The sequence below is a fragment of the Glycine soja genome, chromosome 13, assembly GCF_004193775.1.
Source record: "Glycine soja cultivar W05 chromosome 13, ASM419377v2, whole genome shotgun sequence".
Lineage (NCBI taxonomy): Eukaryota > Viridiplantae > Streptophyta > Magnoliopsida > Fabales > Fabaceae > Glycine > Glycine soja.
The window spans coordinates 2252263-2277444 of record NC_041014.1 but is presented as its reverse complement, the minus strand read 5'-3'; the positions used below and the strand labels follow the sequence as shown (position 1 = coordinate 2277444).

Here is a 25182-nt window from a genome sequence, read left to right as displayed (position 1 = left end):
CCAGCCAAACTAATTTGGCAGACTTATATGGGCTATAATAATCATAGAGATCATCAGCTAACCCATTCAGAATGAAATTCTTGCATAGGTAGTCATTTTCATTCCAGAGAGCTAATTCCATAGTCATTTTATCCTTCACTTCCTTCTCAGTATCCTCAAGTACCACTGGAATATCAGTGTTCAAAACATAGGCAACTTTTCTCATAGTTAAATAAAACATCATCTTTTGTTGCCAACGTTTGAAATGATACCCTTCAAACCTAAAAGGTTTGTTGAGGTCATTGTTGTTCGAGCCAGTAATATCTACGGTAGCCATAGCAGAACCGAAACCGTCTTAAAATTGTTGTTACAATAGTTTATGGCAAACCGAAAAAATTACTCACTAAGTCACGGACAATGTCGCTTTCTTTAAGACGTTTCGTGCACTGCCAAAAATTGTGCAAGCAGACTATCAACCATGACGTCCCCAGGATAAAACAGCCCAGATCACTATATAAGATTCCCACTGCATTGAGGGAACCTTTTCTAGAATTACACCCTCTTGTATGACTTGAAAAGTCACTCTAAAAGGCAACCGAGAAATGTGACTTTAAAAGTCACTCTTAAAGGCAATCAAAATTTTAGAGCGACAGAAAGAAAGAGGGAGAAGTTTGCCGGAAATGCATCGGCTGAAATATGGGAGGGAGAAAGAAAAGTTGAGGAAATGCTTCTCAACTGGGGCAAGGAAAAAAGAAGAAATGAGCTCTCTATATATAGGGAGTGAAACACTATTCAAGTGTTTATCCTGAGCGATGTAGGACTTGAAGCTTTTTTTTTTCCTTTTTTTTTCCTTTCTTTTTTTTTCAAACTTTCATTTGTTCTAAGAGATTGTTATGCAGGAGCCTTTTCTTCATATATACTAACGGAAATACGAAATCATTATACCCTCATATCCGTATTTCTATTTTATTATCGTGTTTTTTATACGTTAGAATTAATATATTTTTATATATCAACGTGTATATTAAATCTATTTTTCACTTTAGTTCGTCTTCTAGACGAAGAAAATTTACAGCAACTTTTAAACTTGATTCAAATGATAATTTGATTCCACTAATGGTAAGAAAATGCCATTAATTGTTAGTTAGAAACATCTTTATCTCTATAAAACATTATTTTATATATTTTGAATTTTAAAAAAGTGAATCAATGGCACAGTAGTGATGAAGATAGTTTAGAAATTGAGTTTTATAATAAGGCAAGGCGTACTTGTACTCACTTTTTTAGTTTAAGAACTTGATTGGTACAATTTACTTGCTCATGAACTCACAGCTTCCCTAGAAGAGGCATGATTTGCATTTCAACATGGAAGAACATGACTAAAAAACTAACAAAGAGATAAAAACTAACAACTAAAACATGAGGACTATAAAAAATGCTATAGACACCATTCATTGCACTACACACACTCTAGTCTAGTCGTATATTATACTTTACGCCACTCCCCTAATGACTTTTGTTTTTCTACTTTTATTTTCATCTAGTGAAAGTGTACAGAGTTGGGGATGCAACTTTAATTTTTATCGAATAATAACAACCTTACATTGGCAAGAGATAGATTTCAAGCTTTGGTAGTGTAGAGTTCTAATTCAAAAGATAAGCTGCATTTAATGTATGCATTTAATGTATAGTGGAAACTAAATTTTTTTATCATTAAGGTTTAAGTGTTTTAAATGGAAAGTTGAAAATTGTATTTTAAAGTTTATTTAAATGAAAGCGTTTTTTTTTTCAACTTCGAGAACTTATTTATTACAATTGATACAATCTTTACTATAAATAAAAAAGAGAATGAGTAGAAAAGAGAGATTGTGAAATAAAATCATTTTATTGAGAGAAAAATACATTTATTGATGATATATATTAATATGGATATATGATGGTATAGATTAAAGCTATGAATTATGTTTAAAAAAATATAAATATCAAAATTTGCTTACCAAGTATGTACCCCTGAAGGGAAAATTGTGTTCATAACACATACATCGAAATAAAAAAAGATCTATTTTATAAAAATTTAGAAAACAACCCTTAAAATATTTTGGTGCTTGTGTGCAAGAATGATTAGTAATATTTTGGTGCTTGTGTAGAAGAATGATTAGTAGTATTTTGACATGCATTCAAAGCTTTATTTATAACACGATCAAGAAACCACCTTGCCAATTAAATCGGAAGCCACTAACTCACATACCTTTTTTCTTTTAAACCGTTTTGAACTTATAATTTGTTTCTTTCTATTTATAGCTTTCAGCACTTCAAATTGAAGCAAATTGACCAAGTCCAACTTGTTTTTCTCAACTGCACGTGAAGTTCTCCTCCACGTTTTCATTCTCCAAATATTTTAAATCGTCTATATTTATATTATTATTTACACTCTTATTGCTATCAAAAAATATAATAATATTCTACTTAAAAAAATTAATTAATCATTTGATTAAATTAAAATTTTAATTTAATCATCAAATATTAAAATAATTTCTTTAATAAATATTAAAACACTTGTTAATACGTGACGCTCAATAATAAGCTGATAATATTTTCCTTTCAAGAATCATTAATAACATAATATTATTTTTTTCTATTGTTACCAAACTCTCGATTAAATCTAAAGTATGATATTTTTGTCAAACTCTATCAAGTTAACTTATCATGAATGACATAGAAGCTCATTTCTTCTTTCATTCAATTTTCCAGGCTAGATATTATTTTATTGGCAAAATTGCAAAATTGGTCCCCCACTTTATCTTCAATTACGGATTTGGTCCCCCTATAATTTAATTCACAAATTTGGTCCCCCAATTTTATAAATCTCTGCAAAATTGGTCCTGGAAGTCCGATTTGGACGTTGACCGTTAACCTCGAACGTTGACTGTCACGTGTCGATGTCATGTGTTAATGCCACGTGTCAACGTCTGAGTGGTTCCCCATAAAGGCTTCATTTTTTATAGGTAAAATTGTACTTTTGGTCCCTTAGTTTTACTCCAATTTCGATTTTGGTTCTCCTATAGTTTAATTCACACATTTGGTCCTCTAGTTTTATAAATTCCTTTATAAATTGTTCCTGCAAAATTGGTCTTTTGAATGGTTTAGCCACTGGTGCCAGAGACATGGTAGGTCTTGATAAATTTCGCACTTCTTTTTCATCGCAAGTTTTTCACTCACTTGGAACCCAGAGAAAAATCACTCTTTGTCTCTCTCCCACTTCCGGAGTTGTTCAACTTGGGAAAGTGGCGCATGAATCCCAACCTGGGTCTGAAATTTTCAGATCTCTTACTTTAACAGGTTCTATAATAACTCCCTCTTTTTTTTTTTTTTTGCTCCCCCATGCGATATTATGTCTATACGACTGCTTAAGTGACCTATGTATGACAATGATATTTTAGTTTGAAATTTGAAATACAACTTCTCGAATAATGAAATTTGGATGAATTTATAAAGGGATTTATAAAACTGGGAGACCAAATGTGTGAATTAAATTATAAGGGGACCAAAATCGAAATTGGAGTAAAACTGGGGACCAAAAGTGCAATTTTACCTAAAAAAATGAAGCCTTTACAGGGAATCACTTTGACGTTGACACGTGGCATTGACACGTGGCAGTCAACGTCTGAGGTTAACGGTCAACATCCAAATCGGGCTTGCAGGACCAATTTTGTAGGAATTTATAAAACTGGGGACCAAATTTGTGAATTAAATTATAGGGGGATCAAATTCGAAATTGGAGATAAATTGGTGGACCAAAAGTGCAATTTTGCCTATTTTATTCATAAAGCTCAAACTCGTTAACCAGAGTTGATGAATTCCTTCTTAAATAATCATCAATTTTACACATATTTATTTATATCCAATGTCCATTCAACTAGTGCTCTAAACATTAGGATCAAAGTCTAGAATTAAAATATAACAAATAACCTGCTATGATAATCTCAGGTAAAAAAAGATTTACATTTCTTCTTGAGAATTTTCTATTGACAATCTAAGATAATATCAACCATTAGAAAATCTTATTTGAGTCAGTTCAATGATCAGATTCCTACATTCATCTTTTATATGTGTAAAATTAATAAATGAGACTTGTTAATATTCATCCAATGAATACTATTACACATATTGATCTATCCAAATTATTATGTCAAATTTACAATAATTCTATGATAAAAAACAATTTAAATTAAAATTATAAGAGACTTGTTTCTCATTTTCATAATCTCAATTATAAAGGACTTTATCAAAATAACTATCTTATCAAATAGTGTAAATATGATAAAGAAACATAATACTTTATTATAAAAATTAGAATTGATTACATAATAATGTGATCTTAGGCATACATATTTATGCCCCACACCCTGAATTTTGATGTTTGACACCTTCACATTTAAGTCATTTCTGCAAATAGAAGAATTGCTATCATCTTTTAATTATAGAAACAAAAGTTGGAAAAAGAAATGAAAATGAACAATCCTAATGCATTAAAGAAAATAAATTAGTTATTTTTAAGCTTTTTCTTTAAAATAGAAAATACATTCTATTAGCTTAAAGAATATAATACATGGCATCAAAATCCTTCTCGGCATTAGGCTTCCATGCTTTAGAGGAGGATAAGCTTACAGAATTTTGTTACCTAGTATGGAGAAGTGCAAGCAGGAGAGTATATATATGTTAAGGGACATGGCAGTGTGGAGAAACTTCCATGCATGCAGTGGGGGAGTGAGTTTGACAGAAGGTAGATAGGGATATGACATAAGCGGTGTGTAGAGAATGGGTAGTTTCAAATCGTATCTCTTTAAGTTTCATTTTCAGATTACATTTTTTAATCCATTGTATTATTTACCTGATACATTACTGGAACGAGAATGTAGTATAATTATGACTAAAATTGTTTAATGAAATATATATATACCAAAAGAAGGTATTCCTTTTATATATAGTTGTGGATTTAATTGAACCTTATTGTGATTGGTTCAGCAGGATGAATAAGTTGTTGTAAGCTTCATAGTACATGTCTTTGATTCTTAAAGATAAAACAAAATTAAGCTTGTTTAAGAATTTGCAATTTTTGTTAACATACAAATAATTAGAAATTTAATTCATATTAACGTACTTGAGAGGTTCATTTATCTATCAAAATGAAAACAATAGTATGAGAGGAGCAAATAATTAAAATATATCACAATTCTTTTTTTTTAAAAAAATTATGAAGCCAAATGGCATTGTTGTAAAAAAAATATAGCACACATACCATTTAGTGGATATCTCCTAGTGGGTGAAAAAGAATGTATTGTAATTGTCTTATTCCTTCTCACATACATAATTATTGATTGCTGAGTAGTTAAGTAGTAATTTTCCTCTTAACTCTCAACACATCTTTCCCATTTTGTTACAAGTATATATGTGTATGAAGACAAAGGATATAATGGATCACTTAGCAAGTGGTTCATTATGGATCATAAATAATGACCATCAGATTGATCTCATGTTGATAATATTTCAATGGACTCTCCACACTGGAACATTATCCCTCTTCTTCTCCCCCAAACCAACTTCGATGTCGACCACCATTTGTTGTTGTTGAAGGTGATCTTTGGTCGGTGTTTTGAACTTTTTTTTCTTCTTTTTCCTTTCATCCCAAAACCAAAAGCTAGAGAACCTAGACCTTGTGATGATTGATCTAGTTGTGGGCAACTTCAAAAAGCTTCAGGGTGAGGTTGCAGGTACCAGGTGTTGGAGAAAAAGAGGAATGCAATTGAGAAAGATGCAAAAATGAAACTATTTCTAATTTCTGATGAATAGTAGTTATATAACATTGATAACTATCTATTTATAACAGTAAGTTTTTTGTAAAATAGAAAGATACAAGTTGTTCTCATTTTCTAATTATAATCGTACTCCGCATTTAACTCCTTAACTACTTGAATCACTTTCTAACACCCCCCCCCCCCTTGATTCAAAAGCTTAGAAGAAAACTACATTCAGTAACTTTCTCAACTCTTTAAATCTTTCAGCCTTCAATGACTTAGTCATTATATCAGCCAATTGAACTTCTGACCTGCAATGCCTTAGTTTAATTCCGCCTTTACTTACTTGATCTCTGAGGAAATGAAATTTAGTGTCTATATGCTTGCTTTTTCCATGAGATACCAGATTCTTGGCAAAATCTATAGCTGATTTGTTGTCTACAATTAGTTCAATAGCTTCATCCAAAGATACTTTTAATTCATTAATCAGGGATGAAAGCCAAAGTGCTTGGCAAGTAGCTGAACAAGCTGCAATATATTCTGCCTCACAGGTTGATAATGCCACCACTGATTATTTCTTTGAGTTTCAGGATATGAGAGAGCCAGACAGTAGAAATACCTGTCCCATAGTGCTTTTCCTATCAACCAAATCTCCACACCAATCTGAATCTGAATAGGTTACAAGATGTAGATTATCATCCTCTTTGGTTTGATGAGGGAAAATGATTCCATATCCCAATGTTCCCTTTAGATACCTCACGATCCTTTTAGCAGCTAGCAAGTGTGATTGCCTAGGGTCACTCATAAATCTACTCATAAGTCAAACATTGAATGTGATCTCTGGTCTGCTGTGACAGATGAATCTTAGACTACCAACAATCTGTCTGAACAAGGTTCCATCAACTGAGGCTTCATTCTTACTTTTTGCAAGCTTCAAATTCACCCCTGTTGGAGTTTTTGTTGGGTTACAATTCCACATGTTAAACCTCTTCAAAACATCTAAAATATACTTCTTTTGGTGCATGAAAATTCCCTGTTCACTGTATGCAAACTCCAATCCTAGAAAGTATGATAATGTTCCCAGGTCTGTCATTTCAAATTCCTTCTTCAAATTATGTTTTAGTGAGTCAATCCCAATTGAGCTACTCCTAGTAAGTAATAGATCATCCACATATAGACAAATGATAGGGATTTCAGTGTGTTTCACAATTTTTATGTAAACTCCATGCTCAACAGTACATTTCTGAAAGCCAATATTGTGAAGAAAAGTGTTAATTCTCTTGTTCCAAGCCCTAGGTGCCTGTTTTAACCCATATAATGCCTTCCTCAACTTCAAAACTTTATGTTCATTCCCCTTGCATATAAAACCAGGAGGTTGCAGAATAAACACATCTTCATCAAGTGGTCCATTGAGGAATGCTGACTTCACATCCACCTGCCATAACTTCCAATTTTTCCAACTAGCCAAGGCAACAACTAACCACACAGTATCAAGTCTGGCTATAGTGGTAAAAACCTCTATGTATCTATTCCTTCCTTCTGTATGAAACCCTTGGCTACCAATCTGGCCTTATATTTTGCAACTGTTCCATCTGGTTTGAGTTTAGCCTTAAAAATCCACTTGACACCAATAGGAGTCTTGTTCTGAGGTAATTCTACCATTTCCCAGGTTTGGTTCTTCTTAATACTCCTTAATTCTTCTTCCATGGCTGATCTCCATACCTCACTTACAATTGCTTCATCAAGATCAATATGTTCCGCATCAGCCATGAGTGCAAGGTGCTGAACCAAGTCACCATCACCAGAAATGGCATTATCAGGATAGAGTTGATAATCTGAGAGTCTTGAGGGGAAATTTTTGTTTCTTCTAGGTCTGTTGTTTACAATCTGCTGCTCAGTATTCAATGTACCTTGTGTGGCTTCTTTTCCTGAGTCAATTTCTTCTTATTCAAGCTGTAATCTTGGAATTGTTTCAGTTATGGCCTGTGGTTCACTCCATGATTTTGATTCATCAAAATAAACATCTCTGCTGAAGAGAACTTCTTTAGTCTTGGGATTGTACAGTTTGTATGAGCCTGTAGAGTTATAGCCTACAAAGACCATTGGTTCATTTTTATCTTCATGTTTTTTTCTCTTCTGGTCTGGAACATGTCTGTAACACAATGAACCAAAGATTCTGAAATGTTTGACTGAGGGCTTGCTGCTAGACCATGCTTCTTTTGGAACTATTAAGTTCAGCCTCTTGGTGGGACATCTATTAAGGACATGGGCAGCAGTCATGGCTACTTCTCCCCAGAAGTTGTGCGAGAGATTTTTTTGTTTAAGCATACACCTTACCATGTTCAATATAGTCATGTTTCTTCTTTCCACTATCCCATTATGTTGGGGAGTGTAGGGGGCAATAACCTTATGCACAATTCCATGCTCCTTGCAAAAATCTTCTAGTTCACTAGAAGTGAATTCTCCTCCTCCATTAGTCCTCAAAGTCTTGATGCACTTTCCTGACTGCTTTTCTACTAAAGCCTTGAATCCCTTAAAGGTATTGAACACTTCACTCTTGACCTTAATCAAGTAAAGCCACAATTTTCTGCTAAAGCCATCCACAAATGAAACAAGATACTTGTTTCCTCCTAAAGGTGGAACATTAAATGGTCCACAAACATAAGAGTAAATAATGTGTAGAACATCATTAGCCTTGGACATGGTGTATGAGCTAAAAGATGTTCCGGGTTGCTTGCTGATCAGGCAATTGTCACACACTTTCTTTGGAATCACAATTGAGGAGAGACCAGTTACCATGTTTTTTGATCTCAATAGGCTTAAATCTTTAAAATTCAAGTGGCCTAGCCTTACATGCCATAACCATAAGTCATCAAACAATGTAACAGCAGAGAAGCATTGAGGTTCAATAGTATTCATATTTACCTTAAACGTTCTATTCCTGGCCAATGGGGCTTTCATAATCATTTTTCTTTGTTGTGTCATAGACTTCTAGAGATCCATTACTCATTTTCATTGAAAATCCATTCTCTTGGAGTTGACCCATACTAATCAGGTTACTTTTCATCCCAGGAACATAGAGTACATTGTGATCATTGTTTGTCTTCCATCTAGTCTTCTAACAGCCATATTCCCGCTCCTTCAGCTTGCATAACTCTATTGTCTGCAAACCTTACATTACTCTTCTTCATTGCATCAAAATTGACAAGCCAATCCCTATGTCCAGTCATATGGTTCGAGCATCCAGAATCTATGTACCAAGTTTCATTATTATGAGATTCTGAATCGGTAATCATCATCAGCATCAAGGGTTGTTCTTCAAAGTCTGCTTCATTCTCTTCTTTGGCCATATGTGCTTGATAATCATTGTGTGATTGATTCCCCCTGTGATCTATGCTACTTGGCGTGGCTACACACTCTGTTGAAAAATATCCAATCCAATTGTAATTGAAACATTTGATTCTTTTCCTGTCAACTGTCTTTTTCTTTTTTTCTCTCCAGTTATTGAAATTCCTTTTTCTGTTAGAGCTTTCTGGCTGATCTTCTTCATTTTTTTCTTGTTCTTGATTTTGTGTGTTTCTTTTAAAGCTACTTTTGAAATTTTTCCCACGTCCACGACCTCTAAAATTACCTTCGGAATTATTGCCTACTCTCTTTGATGTATGAGCCTGCAATGCTTGATGATCCCCTGGCTTCTCTGTTTCTCTTTCAATGAGTCTCTGTTCATGTGCTTCAAGAGAACCTTGAAATTCTTCTACTGCTATTTCTTTAAGTTTCTTAGATTCTTCAATGGCTATGACAATGTGGTCGAACTTGGGATTAAGAGTTCTCAGGATCTTTTCTACAATTGTTTGGTTTGAAATCTTCTTACCATAGTTCTTCATAGAATTTGTGTGGGTGATGATTCTATTGAAGAAATCAACTATCTTCTCATTGTTCTCCATTTGCATCAATTCATATTGATGCCTCATCGTTTGTAGTTTCACCTTCTTCAATTGCTCTGCACCCTTATTACATTTCTCCAAGATCTTCCATGCTTCTCATGAAGTTGCAGCGCCTGCAATCTTCTCAAAGTGTGCATCATTTATACACTGATGAATCAAGACTATAGCTTTACAATCTTTCTTCTTGTTTTCTCTGTAAAGGACTTTTTGTGCTTCTGTGGAGCCTTCAGTGATTGTGGGATAAACTTCCTCAACAATTTCAGCCACTTCTTGATAACCCATAATTGCCTTCATCTGTACACGCCATCGATCCTAGTTCTTGCCATTAAGGACGGGAAGATTCACAGAAAAATTCACACCAGTTGATCCCATTTCTTTTGTCCCTTAACCGAGAACCTGCTCTTGATACCACTGTGTTGGAGAAAAAGAGGAATGCAACTGAGAAAGATGCAAAAATGAAACTATTTCTGATTTATGATGAATAGTAGTTATACAACACTGATAACTACCTATTTATAAGAATCAGTTTTTCGTAAAATAGAAAGATACAAGTTGTTCTCATTTTCTAATCATAATCGTACTCCGCATTTAACCCCTTAACTATTTGAATCACTTTCTAACACTAGGGCATGCGCCACACTACTTCTGCAAGTTGTGTCATTGATATCAGACTCATGGTGGCGCCCTCCATGACATCCCCATTGGTGATGGCTGTTAAGACTTTGGCAAGTGCACCAAATCGTGACAAGTAGTAAAGCTCGGAAGTCCGAGTATCGTGTCCTCAGGGATTTTATTGCACTTTTTCAATACCTCTCAATTTGTAAGTGGGAGTAAAGTAGTAAAGTAGAAATGAAAGTAGGAATAGTAGAGAGTGTTATGACTAAAACAAATAAGTAAAAGGGAAAACAATTGATAGAAATGCCAAGACCAGACAAACCCAATTGGCCTACGATGCATGTAAGTATGATATTCATTACCAATGAAATGGTGTTAGTTCTACCCACATCTGTTGACTACTTGCCCCTGATGCCTCACGTTGGCAAGCCTATTTTAACTACCTATCTCCCAAATGCCTTTGCGAAGATTCAATAATTAAAATGCGTTAAGATTAAATTCTAGATGTTGCTTAAATGCATGGGCAGTGAGTTATCATTCTATGCCTAGCAATGCTAACCCAATGATTCTTTTCTTTAAATGTTCTATTAGGTGTTACCCTTTCCCAAGCGTATAACCCCTAAAACTGATGCATGCATTGAATCTTAAATATTATTGAGAATTACCCTCTCCCGAGCGATTAAAACCCAAAAAGAGATCTAAGAATGAATGCAAGAATAAAAGAAAAGAAATAGAACAGAAAAACCTGGAATAAATTCCTTTGCATTGATAACTCTTGAAGCTCAGTGTACATCGTTGGCTTTTTAGGCCTGCCAGGCCCTAGCTAGGGGTTTAGCCACTCATGGCCATTGAGGGCTTACAACTGGGGATGAAAGAAAGAAAGGCTAACAAAACAAAGCAAAGAATATAAAGAGGGAAGAAAACTCAGGCTTGAAGTACTGAGAGTGATGCTCTGAGATGGGATGCAAATTCCTTGGGACTGCCTCTCTATTTATAGTGGCTGAAGTGGGCTTACGGGCCTTCGTAGTTGCGCTCAGCGCCACACCTCGCGCTTAGCGCGTTCAGATCGCGCGCTGGGCGCGCCATGCACGCTGGGCCTGTGCTTCTGTTGGATCGGGCGCTGGGCGCCTGTGCGTCTGTTGGATCGGGCGCTGGGCGCCTAGCTGGGCTTAGCGCGCGTAACGGTTTCCACCACGCTCAGCGCCTCCAGTTAGTTGCTCGCTTAGCGCCTGATGCGCGCTGAGCGCCCCTATTGGATTGGGCCTGCTTCAGAATTTCTTCTTTTTTCTTCCTTTCTGTGCCACTTTTGCTAAATGCAACCTTATTTTTCGTATCTGCAACCAGAAATTCAATTTAAATTAATTTTCTCACTTTAAATTACAAATAACTGCTAAATAATTAATTTTAAGCCAAAATTTGACTATTTAACTCCTATAAATTCACAATTATTTAGCAGTTATCAAAATCCCCCAAATTAAACTTTGCTTGTCCCCAAGCAAACCAAGAATAGAAATAATTTCCAAACAAGTTCTGAGTGTTTCAACACTGTCAATGGCCTTAGTTCCTCCTTCTTCCAGTGGTCCTTTCCGCATCTGTCAACATCTCAAAATGAAAGCATAAAACACACAAGTGGTTAGTCAGTCCTTTGGAATCTTGATCAAATCTGGCTTGCCTTACTTTCCTCACAAGGCTGGTGTTTTCCTCTGCTCACAAGTGTATGGTTTAGTGTCTGCAATTTTCTAACAACCTGCAAGTAAGATTCCAAAGTTTTGCATTTCCTCTCAAGTATAGTTATCTTTATTTACCTTCAGGTGGATCACTAAGGACTTTATTGGCTTGTATTGGGGCTTGGCTCACAAAAAATCATGGTTTTTCTTGAAAATTCAATTTAGGATTAAGAGAGCAAAAATTTCTAATACTTCCGATGCATTCTTCTTAACCCTTTTATTTCCCCGCAACACTTTTCTTTTGCCACCTCTCTTGCTCTTTGTTTCTGCCCTTTATTTTACTCATGATTTTTTTTTTTTTCGGGCTTCTAGTTTATAAGAGGTGTCTTACTACATGCTGTACCATTGTCTTAGCTACCTATTTTCCAAAATCCCCCAAATTAAGACCTTTATAACCCATTTTTGCTCTCTTATCATCCTAAAGGGTAGGACCTATCATTTTATTGGCTTAAGGGTTAACTCAGAATAAAATAATATGATATATAGGCTCAATCATGGGTGCAAGGAAAAAATGATGTCGGGTTGGCTTTTTGGCTAAGTAGCTAGATATAACACACATGGCCTTGATCATTTCCACCTTAAGTAACTATTCTAACAATCCAAGAGTAATGCAAAACCAGGAACTTGAAAACAGGCGTTTTCTCTCACAATTAAGTTCACACTCTCACCGGAATTAAAGTAAGTATACGGCATACCAGTTATGACCTTGTTCCATCAGACTATCCTTCTCACCTTGTGCTATTCATGTTCCACTTCCTGACCTGACTCGTGCTTCCAGAACCAATGTTTCCAAGGACTAGTGGCATCTCAAGTGTTTCAACCTTTCAGAACAAGCTCAAAAATTATGACCGCTCAAGTTATCATGCAATTATTATTCAGAAAACAAATGCTAAATCTCTCATATTATTACTACTACTTCTTTTTAATACCTAAACAGACCACAAAACACAAAACAAAACAAAACATAAAAGAGACATCAGAACATAAAAGGAAAACATCAAGAAAAATCAACTGCCTCCGCCCAAGTCTGCCCATGGGCCCCAGTCAGCGGTGGCTAAGTCAGCAATGAGGTCCTCATCGACTGCAGGATCCTCAGCGGCTCCAGAAGGCTCTTCCCCCCTGTCAGTGGAGGGCTGGTCTCCTGGCCAGGCGACTCGCTGACGATAGGCCTCTGGAGTGGTGAGCGGGGGGTCCATCTGCAGGTGAAGGGACAGCCTGTGCATATTCTCCATGATGAGCTGCTGTCCAACGTGAAGGGACCTCAGCATCTGCCCATGCATGTCCATGGATGCTGAGGTGGAAGCAGGTGGATGTCGCGGTCGCTGGGATGGCTGAGACGGAGACTGGGTAGGAAGAGGGGCCTCGGAAGCTGATGCTGAAGCTCTGGTACGTGTGCGACGAGGCCCAGGGAACGTGATCGATGGATCGGCGGGGTTCCAGCAGTTCTTCTTCACATAGGCTAGGTTGATCGCAGGGCTGAGTGACTCAAAGATCAGGGTATCAGAAACCACCCCCTGAATGTCACACAGCGCTGTAATCAACGCTGGGAACCCGAGCCTCGAGGTACTGGACTGGGCAATCTGGCTGATCTGCTGTGATATAAAGCTGCCCACATCCATGTCCATGCGGCTCACCAAACCGTAGATCAAGCGGGCCCTGTCAAGATTAACATCAGAAGTGTGAGAAGTGGGCGCAAGATCGTAATAAGAAAGGACACTCCATGTCTGAGCAAGTGTCGTCATGTCCTTCCTCAGGAGCTTCCAGGGGAGACCATCAGCATTAAGGACAAAGCGCCCCCCTGGAGTGCACAGTGTGGCCGCGATGGTGTCAGGATCGGGGTGAGTGCTGAGGTATCTGGTGTATGCTGTATACTCCTCCCCGTCCTCCAAAATAACCGGGGTGTCGAGGAAGTCGTTAATGGTGTCAGCATCAAAACGAATGACCTGTCCTCGCACCCTGCAGAATCGTGGACTGTGGTCCTCTGGATCATAAAGGTTCGAATAGAACTCTTTCACCAGAGCCACGTCAATCCGCTTCTCCGGAAGGTGAGTCAGCACCTGGTCCCATCTGCGCCTCCTGAGTTCCTGGAGGAACTCGTCAAACATCCCTGGTCCCAGTTCAACATTCCTCTCCGGAAGGATGTTCCGGAGCTGAATGTTGTCTTGGTACCTGTGCCAAGCTATCTCAGATGTGAAGCGGGAAGTGTCCCAGTTGGACGCTTCCCCTGGTGTGGGCACGGCACGGCGCTTGCGAGAAGTCATCTGCAACGAAACAAAGTCCACAAAAACACAGCAAACAGATTGCAATTAGTAATTAGGGGGGTGCAGAAAGCAAGCAAATTAGGGATGAAAATAGTAAAGAAGGGGGTGTAGAAAGTAGAAGGAGGGGGTGAAGTTAGAAGGAAGGGGGGTGTGAAAAGCAAAGCAGAAGGGCTGTTGGACCCCGAGGCCCAGGCCCGCGCTTGGCGCGCCTCCTTGCAGCCGGATGCACGCGCTTAGCGCAGCTAGCGCGCGCTTAGCGCGTTCGATGAAGTTCATGAGCGCGCTTAGTGCGGCTATGCTGGCTAAGCGCTGCGTCGTGATTGCCCTTGCGTTTCATGGCGGCTGAGCGCGCTCCTCCTTTTTGCTCTTCCCCTTATTTATTCCGGCTAAGCCTATGTGCAAGGCTTAGCGGGATGATACCTGCAAGGAATTCCAGCAACAGTCCACAGTCATTACTTACCCTGGTCTTGAGAACTGCGTGAAAAGCACACGAAAAGTCGGTCGTTGCCGGTGGAGGAAGAGAGAATGCAGAGAAGAAAGGAGTGCAGGAAGTGTGAAAGCGTAGAAAAAAGAAAAGAAAATGAGGCGCTGCACTTAAAAGGCTCCTGGGAGGCAACTGAGGCGTTGGGGAGTTTCGAAAACTCCCCAGAATTTATGACGTGCGCGCTTAGCGCGTCTGGGCGCTGAGCGCACCAAGGAAAAACGTCCCTTGGTTGCCCCTCAGTTTCAAAATTTAAATTTTAAATCTTACCTGGGCGCTTAGCGCGACGTCGGCGCTAAGCGCTGCTCTTCGTGCAGCCCACTTGATTTCTGCTATTGGCACCCCTCCTTTTGCTATCTGTACCTGTGGGCCTTTGCTTTTCGTACCCCTTGTTTGCTATTCACACCTGTTGGGCTTTTTTTTTTTTTTTCACACAAAAACAAAATACTACAACTTTACACTAAATGTTGGGTTGCCTCCCAACCAGCGCTTAGTTTATTGTCCTTAGCTAGACAGTAGGCTCTCTCAAGGATCATTTAAATAGATAATGGTCGTCAATCGCTCTAATTGTCCTCCGTTATACGGCTTTAAGCGCTGGCCATTGACGATCCATTTCTTCTCGAAGCTCCCTTCTCTAGGGTCCACCAATTCCACTGCTCCATGAGGTCTAACTTCTTTTATGATAAACGGCCCAGACCACTTGGATTTCAGCTTACCTGGAAACAGCCTTAGCCTTGAGTTAAAGAGCAATACCTGCTGTCCTGGCTGGAATTCTCTCCTCTGCAGCTTCTTATCATGATATGCCTTTGTTCTTTCCTTGTAAATTCTGGACGATTCATAGGCATTCAGTCTCATCTCTTCTAACTCCTGAAGCTGCAATTTCCTCTTTTCTCCGCATGCATTTTTGTCAAAGTTAAGCAATCGGAGAGCCCAATATGCTTTGTGCTCCAATTCCACTGGTAAATGGCATGACTTCCCGTACACTAGCTGGAACGGTGATAAGCCGATGGGGGTCTTGAACGCTGTCCTATAGGCCCAGAGAGTATCATCGAGCTTCAAGGCCCAATCCTTTCTGGATGATGCAACCGTCTTCTCAAGGATTCGCTTGAGCTCCCTGTTAGAGATTTCTGCTTGGCCATTCGTCTAAGGATGATAAGGTGTGGCCACCTTATGTCGAACATTATAGTGCTCCAGGACTTTCTTCAACTGGTTGTTGCAGAAATGTGTTCCCCCATCACTGATCAAGGCTCGTGGGACTCCGAAGCGGGAGAAAATGTTCTTCTTCAGAAACTTGATTACAACCCTGGCATCGTCCTTCGGCGTAGCTATGGCCTCCACCCACTTGGAGACATAGTCAACTGCTACCAAGATGTAAATATTCCCGTATGACGAAGGCAGGGGTCCCATGAAGTCTATGCCCCAACAGTCAAAGATTTCCACCTCCATGATGTTCTGCAACGGCATCTCATTTCTTCGTGATATCCCCCCTGTTCTCTGGCATCTATCACAACAACGCACAAACTCGTAAGCATCTTTAAAAAGAGAGGGCCAGAAAAAACCTGATTGTAACACTTTTGCTGCTGTTCTGTCCCCGCTATGATGTCCGCCGTATGATGAACTGTGACAGTGCCAAAGAATGCTTCGTGCTTCTTCCTTTGTGACACATCTTCTCAATACATTATCTGCCCCTGCTTTGAACAAGTGGGGGTCATCCCAAACATAGAAGCGTGCGTCGTGTAGGAACTTCTTCCTCTGATTCCATGTGTACTCCTCTGGAATGACTCCTGTGGCTTTGTAGTTTGCCATGTCTGCAAACCAAGGTCTGGTGGTAACCTGCAAAAGAAACTCATCAGGAAATTCATCTCTTACCTCAGGCTCTTCCTTAGTGATTTCTTCATTCTTTAACCGAGATAAGTGATCGGCTACCACATTCTCGGATCCTCTCTTATCCTTAATGATGATGTCAAATTCCTGCAATAAGAGGACCCATCTAATCAACCTTGGCTTCGAATCGGTCTTGGCGAGCAGGTGCTTGATGGCAGCATGATCTGTGAAAATGGTGACCTTCGATCCTATCAAGTATGATCTGAACTTCTCCAAGGCAAAGACAACAGCTAACATTTCCTTCTCCGTGGTGGCATAGTTCAATTGTGCTTCATTCAGGACCTTGCTAGCATAATAAATAGCATGAAATACCTTATCGTGTCTCTGTCCAAGGACTGCTCCTATAGCATAATCATTGGCATCGCACATCAGCTCAAAGTCTTTACTCCAGTCAGGTGCAATCATCACAGGTGTAGTAGTAAGCTTGTCTTTCAGTGTCTGAAATGCTGCTGAACATTCTTCATCAAACTTGAAGGCCACATCTTTATTCAGCAGGTTGCTTAGGGGTCTAGCAATCTTTGAAAAATCCTTGATGAATCTCCTGTAGAACCCTGCATGCCCCAAGAAGCTTCGGACACCTTTAATATTCAGTGGTGGCGGCAGCTTCTCTATAACCTCTATCTTTGCCCGGTCAACTTCAATGCCTCTAGCTGAGATCTTGTGGCCCAGGACTATGCCTTCTCGGACCATGAAATGACACTTCTCCCAATTCAGGACTAGATTAGTCTCTACGCACCTCTGAAGTACCATCTCTAGGTTCCTCAAGCAACTGTCGAATGAGGATCCGAAAACCGAGAAGTCATCCATGAACACTTCGATGCTTTTCTCCACCATGTCTGAAAAAATGGCTAGCATGCACCTCTGAAATGTGGCTGGTGCATTACATAACCCGAATGACATCCTTCTGTAAGCAAAGACGCCAAAAGGGCATGTGAAGGCCGTCTTCTCCTGGTCTCTAGGGTCCACCGCAATCTGATTATATCCTGAGTATCCATCCAAGAAACAATAATACGCCTGCCCTGCAAGTCTCTCTAGCATCTGATCCATGAACGGTAGAGGGAAGTGGTCCTTTCGGGTGGCCTCATTCAGCTTGCGATAGTCGATGCACATTCGCCAGCCCGTGACAGTTCTTGTTGGTATCAGGTCATTCTTCTCATTCCGCACCACTGTCATTCCACCTTTCTTGGGAACCACCTGTACTGGGCTTACCCAAGCACTGTCAGAGATGGGGTATATGAGTCCCACCTCCAAGAGCTTGAGTACCTCCTTTCTGACCTCTTCCTTCATTGTCGGATTTAGCCTTCTCTAGGGTTGCCGGATTGGCTTGTAATCCTCTTCCATCATTATCCTGTGCATGCAATAAGCAGGGCTGATTCCCTTGAGATCCGATATATGCCATCCAATAGCTTCCCTGTGTCTCTTGAGGATACCTACTAACCTGTTTTCTTCTTCTATTGTGAGTGCATTGCTGATTACGACAGGCTTGTCTTCCTCCAAGAACACATACTTTAGGTGATCTGGCAATATCTTCAACTCTACCTTCTTCTTCTCAGACGGAACTTTCTCTTCTAGCTTCTCAAACTTGGCTTCTCCCTCCGGAATACTGTCTTGTCGATCCAAGTCTTCCAAGCAAGCCTTCAGATCTTCCTCTTCTTCACTGGTCAGACAGTCCAAAGCATTAACCATTGCTTTCTCCAGTGAAGACTATGGTGTCTCGAGAATACTGACATCCTCCTTATCAATCTCTTCTACTCTGAAACACTTCCAACCTTCCTGTGGATACTTCATTGCTTTGAAGAGGTCGAAGGTGATCTTCTGGTTGTCAATACTCAGCTCCAAGTTCCCATTCCCCATATCCACCACACAGTTGGCAGTCAGCATGAATGGTCTTCCTAAAATGAGGGGAATGTCTGCGTCTTCTTCGATATCCATGATCACAAAGTCCACCGGGAAAGTAAAGTGGCGGACCTTGACTAGGACATCTTCTACCACCCCGTAAGGTCGTGTAATCGAACGGTCTGCTAGCTGAAGCGTCATCTTGGTAGGATCGATCTTCAGATTCCCAATTCTTTTGCACATTGACAAGGGCATCAGATTGATGCTTGCTCCTAAGTCAATGAGGGCCTTATTCACCGTCTCCTTCCCTATGGTGCATGGGATGGTAACACTTCCGGGATCCTTAAACTTCTTGGGTAGCTTCCTCTGTATTATAGCGCTGCAGTTACCCCCTACCACAATGTTCTCATTGTCTATGTACTTCCCCTTCTTGGTGAGGATGTCCTTCATAAATTTGGAGTATAGGGGCATCTGCTGTAAGGCTTCCCCGAATGGCATAGTGATCTCCAGCCCTTTGAATATTTCCAAGAAACGCTTGAAGTAGCGTTCCTTGTTCTTCTTGGTGGGCACCACAGGATATGGGAGATCTTGTGGTAGGGCTGGTGGTTCTTCTTTCTTGGCTTCCCGTGCTTTCTGGCTCTTTGTCTTAGGTGGTGATGCCACCTTCTCTTCGACTTCTGTCCTGTCCTCCTGTGTCTCTGTCTTATCTTCCTCTGTCTGGTCTTCTTCCTCAACCTTACCTTCCTCTTGTGCTTTCCTCTGCCCTCGAGTTAGCACGGCCTTGCACTCTTCCTTTGGATTCTTCTCTGTGTTAGCCCCGAAAGTTCTAGTGGGCCTTTCAGCTTTGTCTTGTGCCAATTGGCCCATTTGAACTTCCAGATTCCGAATGGCTGCATCCGTGCTCTTCTGATGGGACCGTGTCTCCTGGATGAATTGCAGCAAGAGCTCTTCTATGTTGGTGGGCTTGTCTTGCTGATTGGGGCCCTGGCTAGGATGCTGGTATAGCGGTTGGTATGGTTGTTGATTCCTCTGCTCCTTATACTGGTTTCCCTGATTCCTCCACCCTGAACCTTGCGTGAAGTTCCTTCCTTGATTGAATCCTGGTGGCCCATGATTGAATCCTGCTCCCCCTTGGTGGAATCCAGATGAGTTCCCCTGGTTGTAACCCTGGTATCCGCGATTTGGTACGCCCATATAGTTTACTTCTCGAGAAGTATCCTGTTGGCTTACACACTGTCCAGGCTCATGGGTTCCTCCGCATGTGGGGCATCCTTCTACCTGCAAAACAGAAGAGTGGGAAGAACTTACCGCTTGTAACTGTTGAGGTAGTTTGCTGAGGGTTTCGGTAAGGGCTTCAATCTGCCTCGTCAACAGCTTATTCTGTGCCAATGTCGCGTCTTGCGTGCCAAGTTCCAAAAGACTTCTTTTTGTAGGCACATAGCTTCGATCACGAAGGATTGCTTGATCACTGGCCGCCATGTTCTCGATGAGCTCCATTGCTTCCTCCGGAGTCTTCAACTTGATTTTTCCCCCTGCGGACGCGTCTAGTAGCTGTTTCGAGTGGGGTCGCAAGCCATCGATGAATATATTCAGTTGTACCGGCTCGCTGTATCCGTGTGTCGGTGTCTTTCGTAACATCCCGTGAAAACGGTCTAGTGCTTCGCTGAGAGACTCATCCGGAAATTGGTGGAAGGAGGAAATCTCCATTTTTCCTTCGGCGGTCTTCGACTCTGGGAAGTACTTCTTTAAAAACTTTTCCACTACTTCTTCCCAGGTTCTTAAGCTGTTGCCTTTGAAGGAGTGCAACCATCGTTTTGCCTCTCCTGCTAGAGAAAAAGAGAAGAGGTTGAGGCGTACCGCATCTTCTGGAACTCCAGCAATCTTTACTGTGTTGCATATTTCGATGTACGAGGCAAGGTGAGCATAAGGATCTTCGCTTGGAAGACCATGGAAGAGATTCCCTTGAATCAGCTGGATAAGGGAATGCGGGTAGGAGATATTTGCGGCTTGCACCTCCGGTCTTGCAATACTTGTGAAGAACTGAGGAGTGGCGGTGTTGGAGAAGTCCTCTAGGGTGACTCTTCGTGCCTGTTCCCCATCCATTTCAGCGTGATGTGGAGAGAGAGGAGGTGATGTGTGACTGCTTCCTTCGGTGTCCTGTTCCCTTCTTCTTCTTGCAGCGTTGTTACGCCGACAAGTGGCTTCGATTTCCAAGTTGATAGGGACCACGTCTCCAGATGCAGTCCTAAGTCGCATAAAAACAAAAAGGCACTACCCGTGCAATTACAGAAGAAAGAAAGAAAGAATAGAATAGAAGTAAAGAGAAAATACTGATAAAGTAAGCCAAGAAAAAGAAGAGTTGGGCTTACAAACTGATATAGTATTAGGTGCGAAAACAAAATCCCCGGCAACGGCGCCAAAAACTTGTTAAGACTTTGGCAAGTGCACCAAATCGTGACAAGTAGTAAAGCTCGGAAGTCCGAGTATCGTGTCCTCAGGGATTTTATTGCACTTTTTCAATACCTCTCAATTTGTAAGTGGGAGTAAAGTAGTAAAGTAGAAATGAAAGTAGGAATAGTAGAGAGTGTTATGACTAAAACAAATAAGTAAAAGGGAAAACAATTGATAGAAATGCCAAGACCAGACAAACCCAATTGGCCTACGATGCATGTAAGTATGATATTCATTACCAATGAAATGGTGTTAGTTCTACCCACATCTGTTGACTACTTGCCCCTGATGCCTCACGTTGGCAAGCCTATTTTAACTACCTATCTCCCAAATGCCTTTGCGAAGATTCAATAATTAAAATGCGTTAAGATTAAATTCTAGATGTTGCTTAAATGCATGGGCAGTGAGTTATCATTCTATGCCTAGCAATGCTAACCCAATGATTCTTTTCTTTAAATGTTCTATTAGGTGTTACCCTTTCCCAAGCGTATAACCCCTAAAACTGATGCATGCATTGAATCTTAAATATTATTGAGAATTACCCTCTCCCGAGCGATTAAAACCCAAAAAGAGATCTAAGAATGAATGCAAGAATGAAAGAAAAGAAATAGAACAGAAAAACCTGGAGTAAATTCCTTTGCATTGATAACTCTTGAAGCTCAGTGTACATCGTTGACTTTTTAGGCCTGCCAGGCCCTAGCTAGGGGTTTAGCCACTCATGGCCATTGAGGGCTTACAACTGGGGATGAAAGAAAGAAAGACTAACAAAACAAAGCAAAGAATATAAAGAGGGAAGAAAACTCAGGCTTGAAGTACTGAGAGTGATGCTCTGAGATGGGATGCAAATTCCTTGGGACTGCCTCTCTATTTATAGTGGCTGAAGTGGGCTTACGGGCCTTCGTAGTTGCGCTCAGCGCCACACCTCGCGCTTAGCGCGTTCAGATCGCGCGCTGGGCGCGCCATGCACGCTGGGCCTGTGCTTCTGTTGGATCGGGCGCTGGGCGCCTGTGCGTCTGTTGGATCGGGCGCTGGGCGCCTAGCTGGGCTTAGCGCGCGTAACGGTTTCCACCACGCTCAGCGCCTCCAGTTAGTTGCTCGCTTAGCGCCTGATGCGCGCTGAGCGCCCCTATTGGATTGGGCCTGCTTCAGAATTTCTTCTTTTTTCTTCCTTTCTGTGCCACTTTTGCTAAATGCAACCTTATTTTTCGTATCTGCAACCAGAAATTCAATTTAAATTAATTTTCTCACTTTAAATTACAAATAACTGCTAAATAATTAATTTTAAGCCAAAATTTGACTATTTAACTCCTATAAATTCACAATTATTTAGCAGTTATCAATGGCAGCCGGAAAAATTCCAAGCGCTCTTACACCCACCACACTATCACGTCATCCTCCTCCTTCGAGATGACACCTTTCTTGCACTTCTTTATCAATGAGGTGAAACAACTAAGGTTTGTGGGAGATTATAGAGTGGAAAAAATGTGTTTGTTAGTGGAGACTACTTATCTTGGTCTGGATTTGCGATTTCAAAATAGGGGAAATGGTCTCAGATGAATTTTCTTTTTGTGTGTGGGTGTTTGGGTTTTGGGATGAAGGATGAAAAAAATGCCACCGGCGAAAATCCCTTCCAATGGCAACAAATAATGGTCAGAGGCAAGGTTGTTAAGGACGAAAAAGAGTGATAATGTTATGTTGTAGGGAGTCTATTGTAATATTATGAACATTAAATCAATCTTATGATTATTATTTATGGTCCATAATGAACCACTTGTTAACTGGTCCACTATAATCTTAGCCTATGTATGATAGCCAAGCTTTTGGCCAATTATATATCGAGATTGATTCAGTATTTTGTCATTATGGGCACCCTTTTTGAGATAATAACTCTTTGTATTGTAATCTCAAATACTATTGTCATTTTCTTCAAGCATTAGATAAAAGGTAACCCACCATGCAACTGAAGGTGAAGTTGAATGAGAGAGAAGAAGAAATTTTGATGGGTTAATTAAGTTTTTAGTCCTTCAACTTTTTTAGATTTTAAAATTTAGTCCCTCAAAATTTTTTATACAACTTTTAGTCTTTCGTATTTTCTGTCAACAGTTTTAGACCTTCTAATTTTTTTTTGCTTATTTTTAGTCTTTTATTTATTTTTATTTCTTAAAATTAGTCCTTGTTTTGCCAATTTTTAGTCCTTGTTTATTTAATATTTGTAACTACTTTTGATCAATAAAAATAAAATGAGGGACTAAAAATGGACAAAAAGTTTTTGAGGGACCTAAAATGATGATGAGAAATTAATGAAGAACTAGAAGTTACAAAAATAATTTTGAGGGATTAAAAACTTAATTAACCCAATTTTGATTGCACTCCACATACTTGACTGTCACAATTACTACAAGAAGAAACAAATATATATTGAAGAGGGCAAAGAGATAGGGGTACAAATAAAGAGTGAATGAGAGTGATAACTAATGACTAAGAAAGTGTTGGAAAAAAAACACACCAAAGAAATCACCCACACGTCCAAAAGATCTTAGAAGGAACACACAATAACTAATGTGGTTCAACATCTCTTGTCTATGTCTACAAAATCGTCTAAAAAATATTCATTATCTCAACCACTTTACAAGTTTTTTGGGAAAACTTGAGAAACCTCTCCAATAGAAAACCCCTCCTCGCATGTAAAGGTGGTGACCCCTTTCTCTCAATTGGGTGGTGATTTCTCTCTTCACAAGGACCCCTTTTATATTAAAAGGTTCACGACTTCTTATATAAATGACATTTATTAGACATTAACAATGTCACTTCTTCATTTGTACCTCATTATGATAATGGGTTCTCCAAGAATCAAGATGTACTTACCACCTCTTAGAATGCTCTCTTAATTCAGGAAACATGTGAGTGAGGATTAAACATTATGAAAAGTCTCGTATTAGTTTGTGAGAACAATCGCTGATCTTGGAAACAATTAGAGCTGATTGTCGAGGTCTCAATAGGATTTTGACCGGTGGAAGGTTTTGACCAACAAGGAAGTTGAGTGAAGTGTCATCGTGTGAAGTGTCGTAGAGTGAGTCGTTAAGACGTCAATAATCAGGGAAATTTCAAATGATATAAGAACATAGTTCTCTCCTAGTATGGTGTGATTTAAGGACGAACTTGGCGGAAGCTGATGGGCATGCAATACCTTGAATGAATCACACCGGAACGAAAAAGATCTAGAGGTTGTGCATGTGTGTGATTATACAACTAAATATGGGTTAAGGGAATTAATTGGTGCTACCTATACCAACAAATGCATCTATTTTTCGATAGCCCATCACTTAAGAACTTTATAGTTAAGTGTGTTTGGCTTGAAGCAATTATTGGGCGAGTGATCTTTTGGGAAGTTTTTTGGAAAGCGAGTGAGTGAGGGCAAACAAATGCTGAAAAACCTTGTGTTAATTTGTGGGGATAATCAATGATCCTGAGAGCAGTCGAGAGGTATTAGAACTGATTGTCAATGTCTTATAAAGGACACATAAGAGGGTTCTGATCAAAGATGAGTTAAGTGAAGTGTTATTGTGTGAAATGTCGTAGAATGTGAGTCATAAAAAACGTTGACCCTCAGGGGTGTTACATACTACACGTATCCTTCACTAAAAATAATTATGCCCAAGAAGGATAAGAGCATTATGGTTAGGAAAGCTCTCCTTTAATTTAATGGTATTATTTTGGTCGAGACTATATCCTTCACATGAGACATTTCTACTTGAGTTTGGTAAGACTACTATATGGACCATTTGATCAACTTAAACAACTCACACTACTCATTTCATTTCTACTTGATGTATGTTATCAGTGGTAAATTTAATGATATTTATGCAGACAAAACATAATTATTGAAGTCTTTTATTATTAATGAAACAACTCGCGCTGCTAATTAATTATTGATGTATTTTGTTTTAGTAAATCATAATTATTTTACAAAACATAATTAATATTAAAAAGATAGGTAATTTAATTTTATAAACTAAAAAAACATTACAACATTTTTTTGAAACGGTTTGCTTTGTGATGATGTTTTTAGTTTTTAATGATTAAATTATGTATTTTATTTTTTTTCATCTAATAAATACCATTATTTTTTTAAATATTCAATAATATATTTATTAAAATTAAAAAATAAAATAAAAATATGTTATTAAAATTAACTCTTAATAAATACTA

The 25182-nt window shown here is 39.4% G+C and overlaps 2 protein-coding genes across 2 annotated transcripts; both read right to left on the bottom strand.

The window, feature by feature from the left end:
• Nucleotides 1–8884: 8884 nt before the first annotated feature.
• Nucleotides 8885–9745, bottom strand: LOC114382690. Its single transcript, XM_028342265.1, has 2 exons — nt 9406–9745; nt 8885–9192 (listed from the first exon to the last, which is right to left on the bottom strand). The coding sequence occupies exons 1-2, from the start codon at nt 9743–9745 to the stop codon at nt 8885–8887; spliced, it is 648 nt and encodes a 215-aa protein (XP_028198066.1).
• Nucleotides 9746–18390: 8645 nt separating this feature from the next.
• Nucleotides 18391–20778, bottom strand: LOC114382689. The gene has a single exon (XM_028342263.1). It carries the CDS (start codon nt 20776–20778, stop codon nt 18391–18393), a length of 2388 nt encoding a protein of 795 aa, XP_028198064.1.
• Between the last annotated feature and the right edge of the window lie 4404 nt (nt 20779–25182).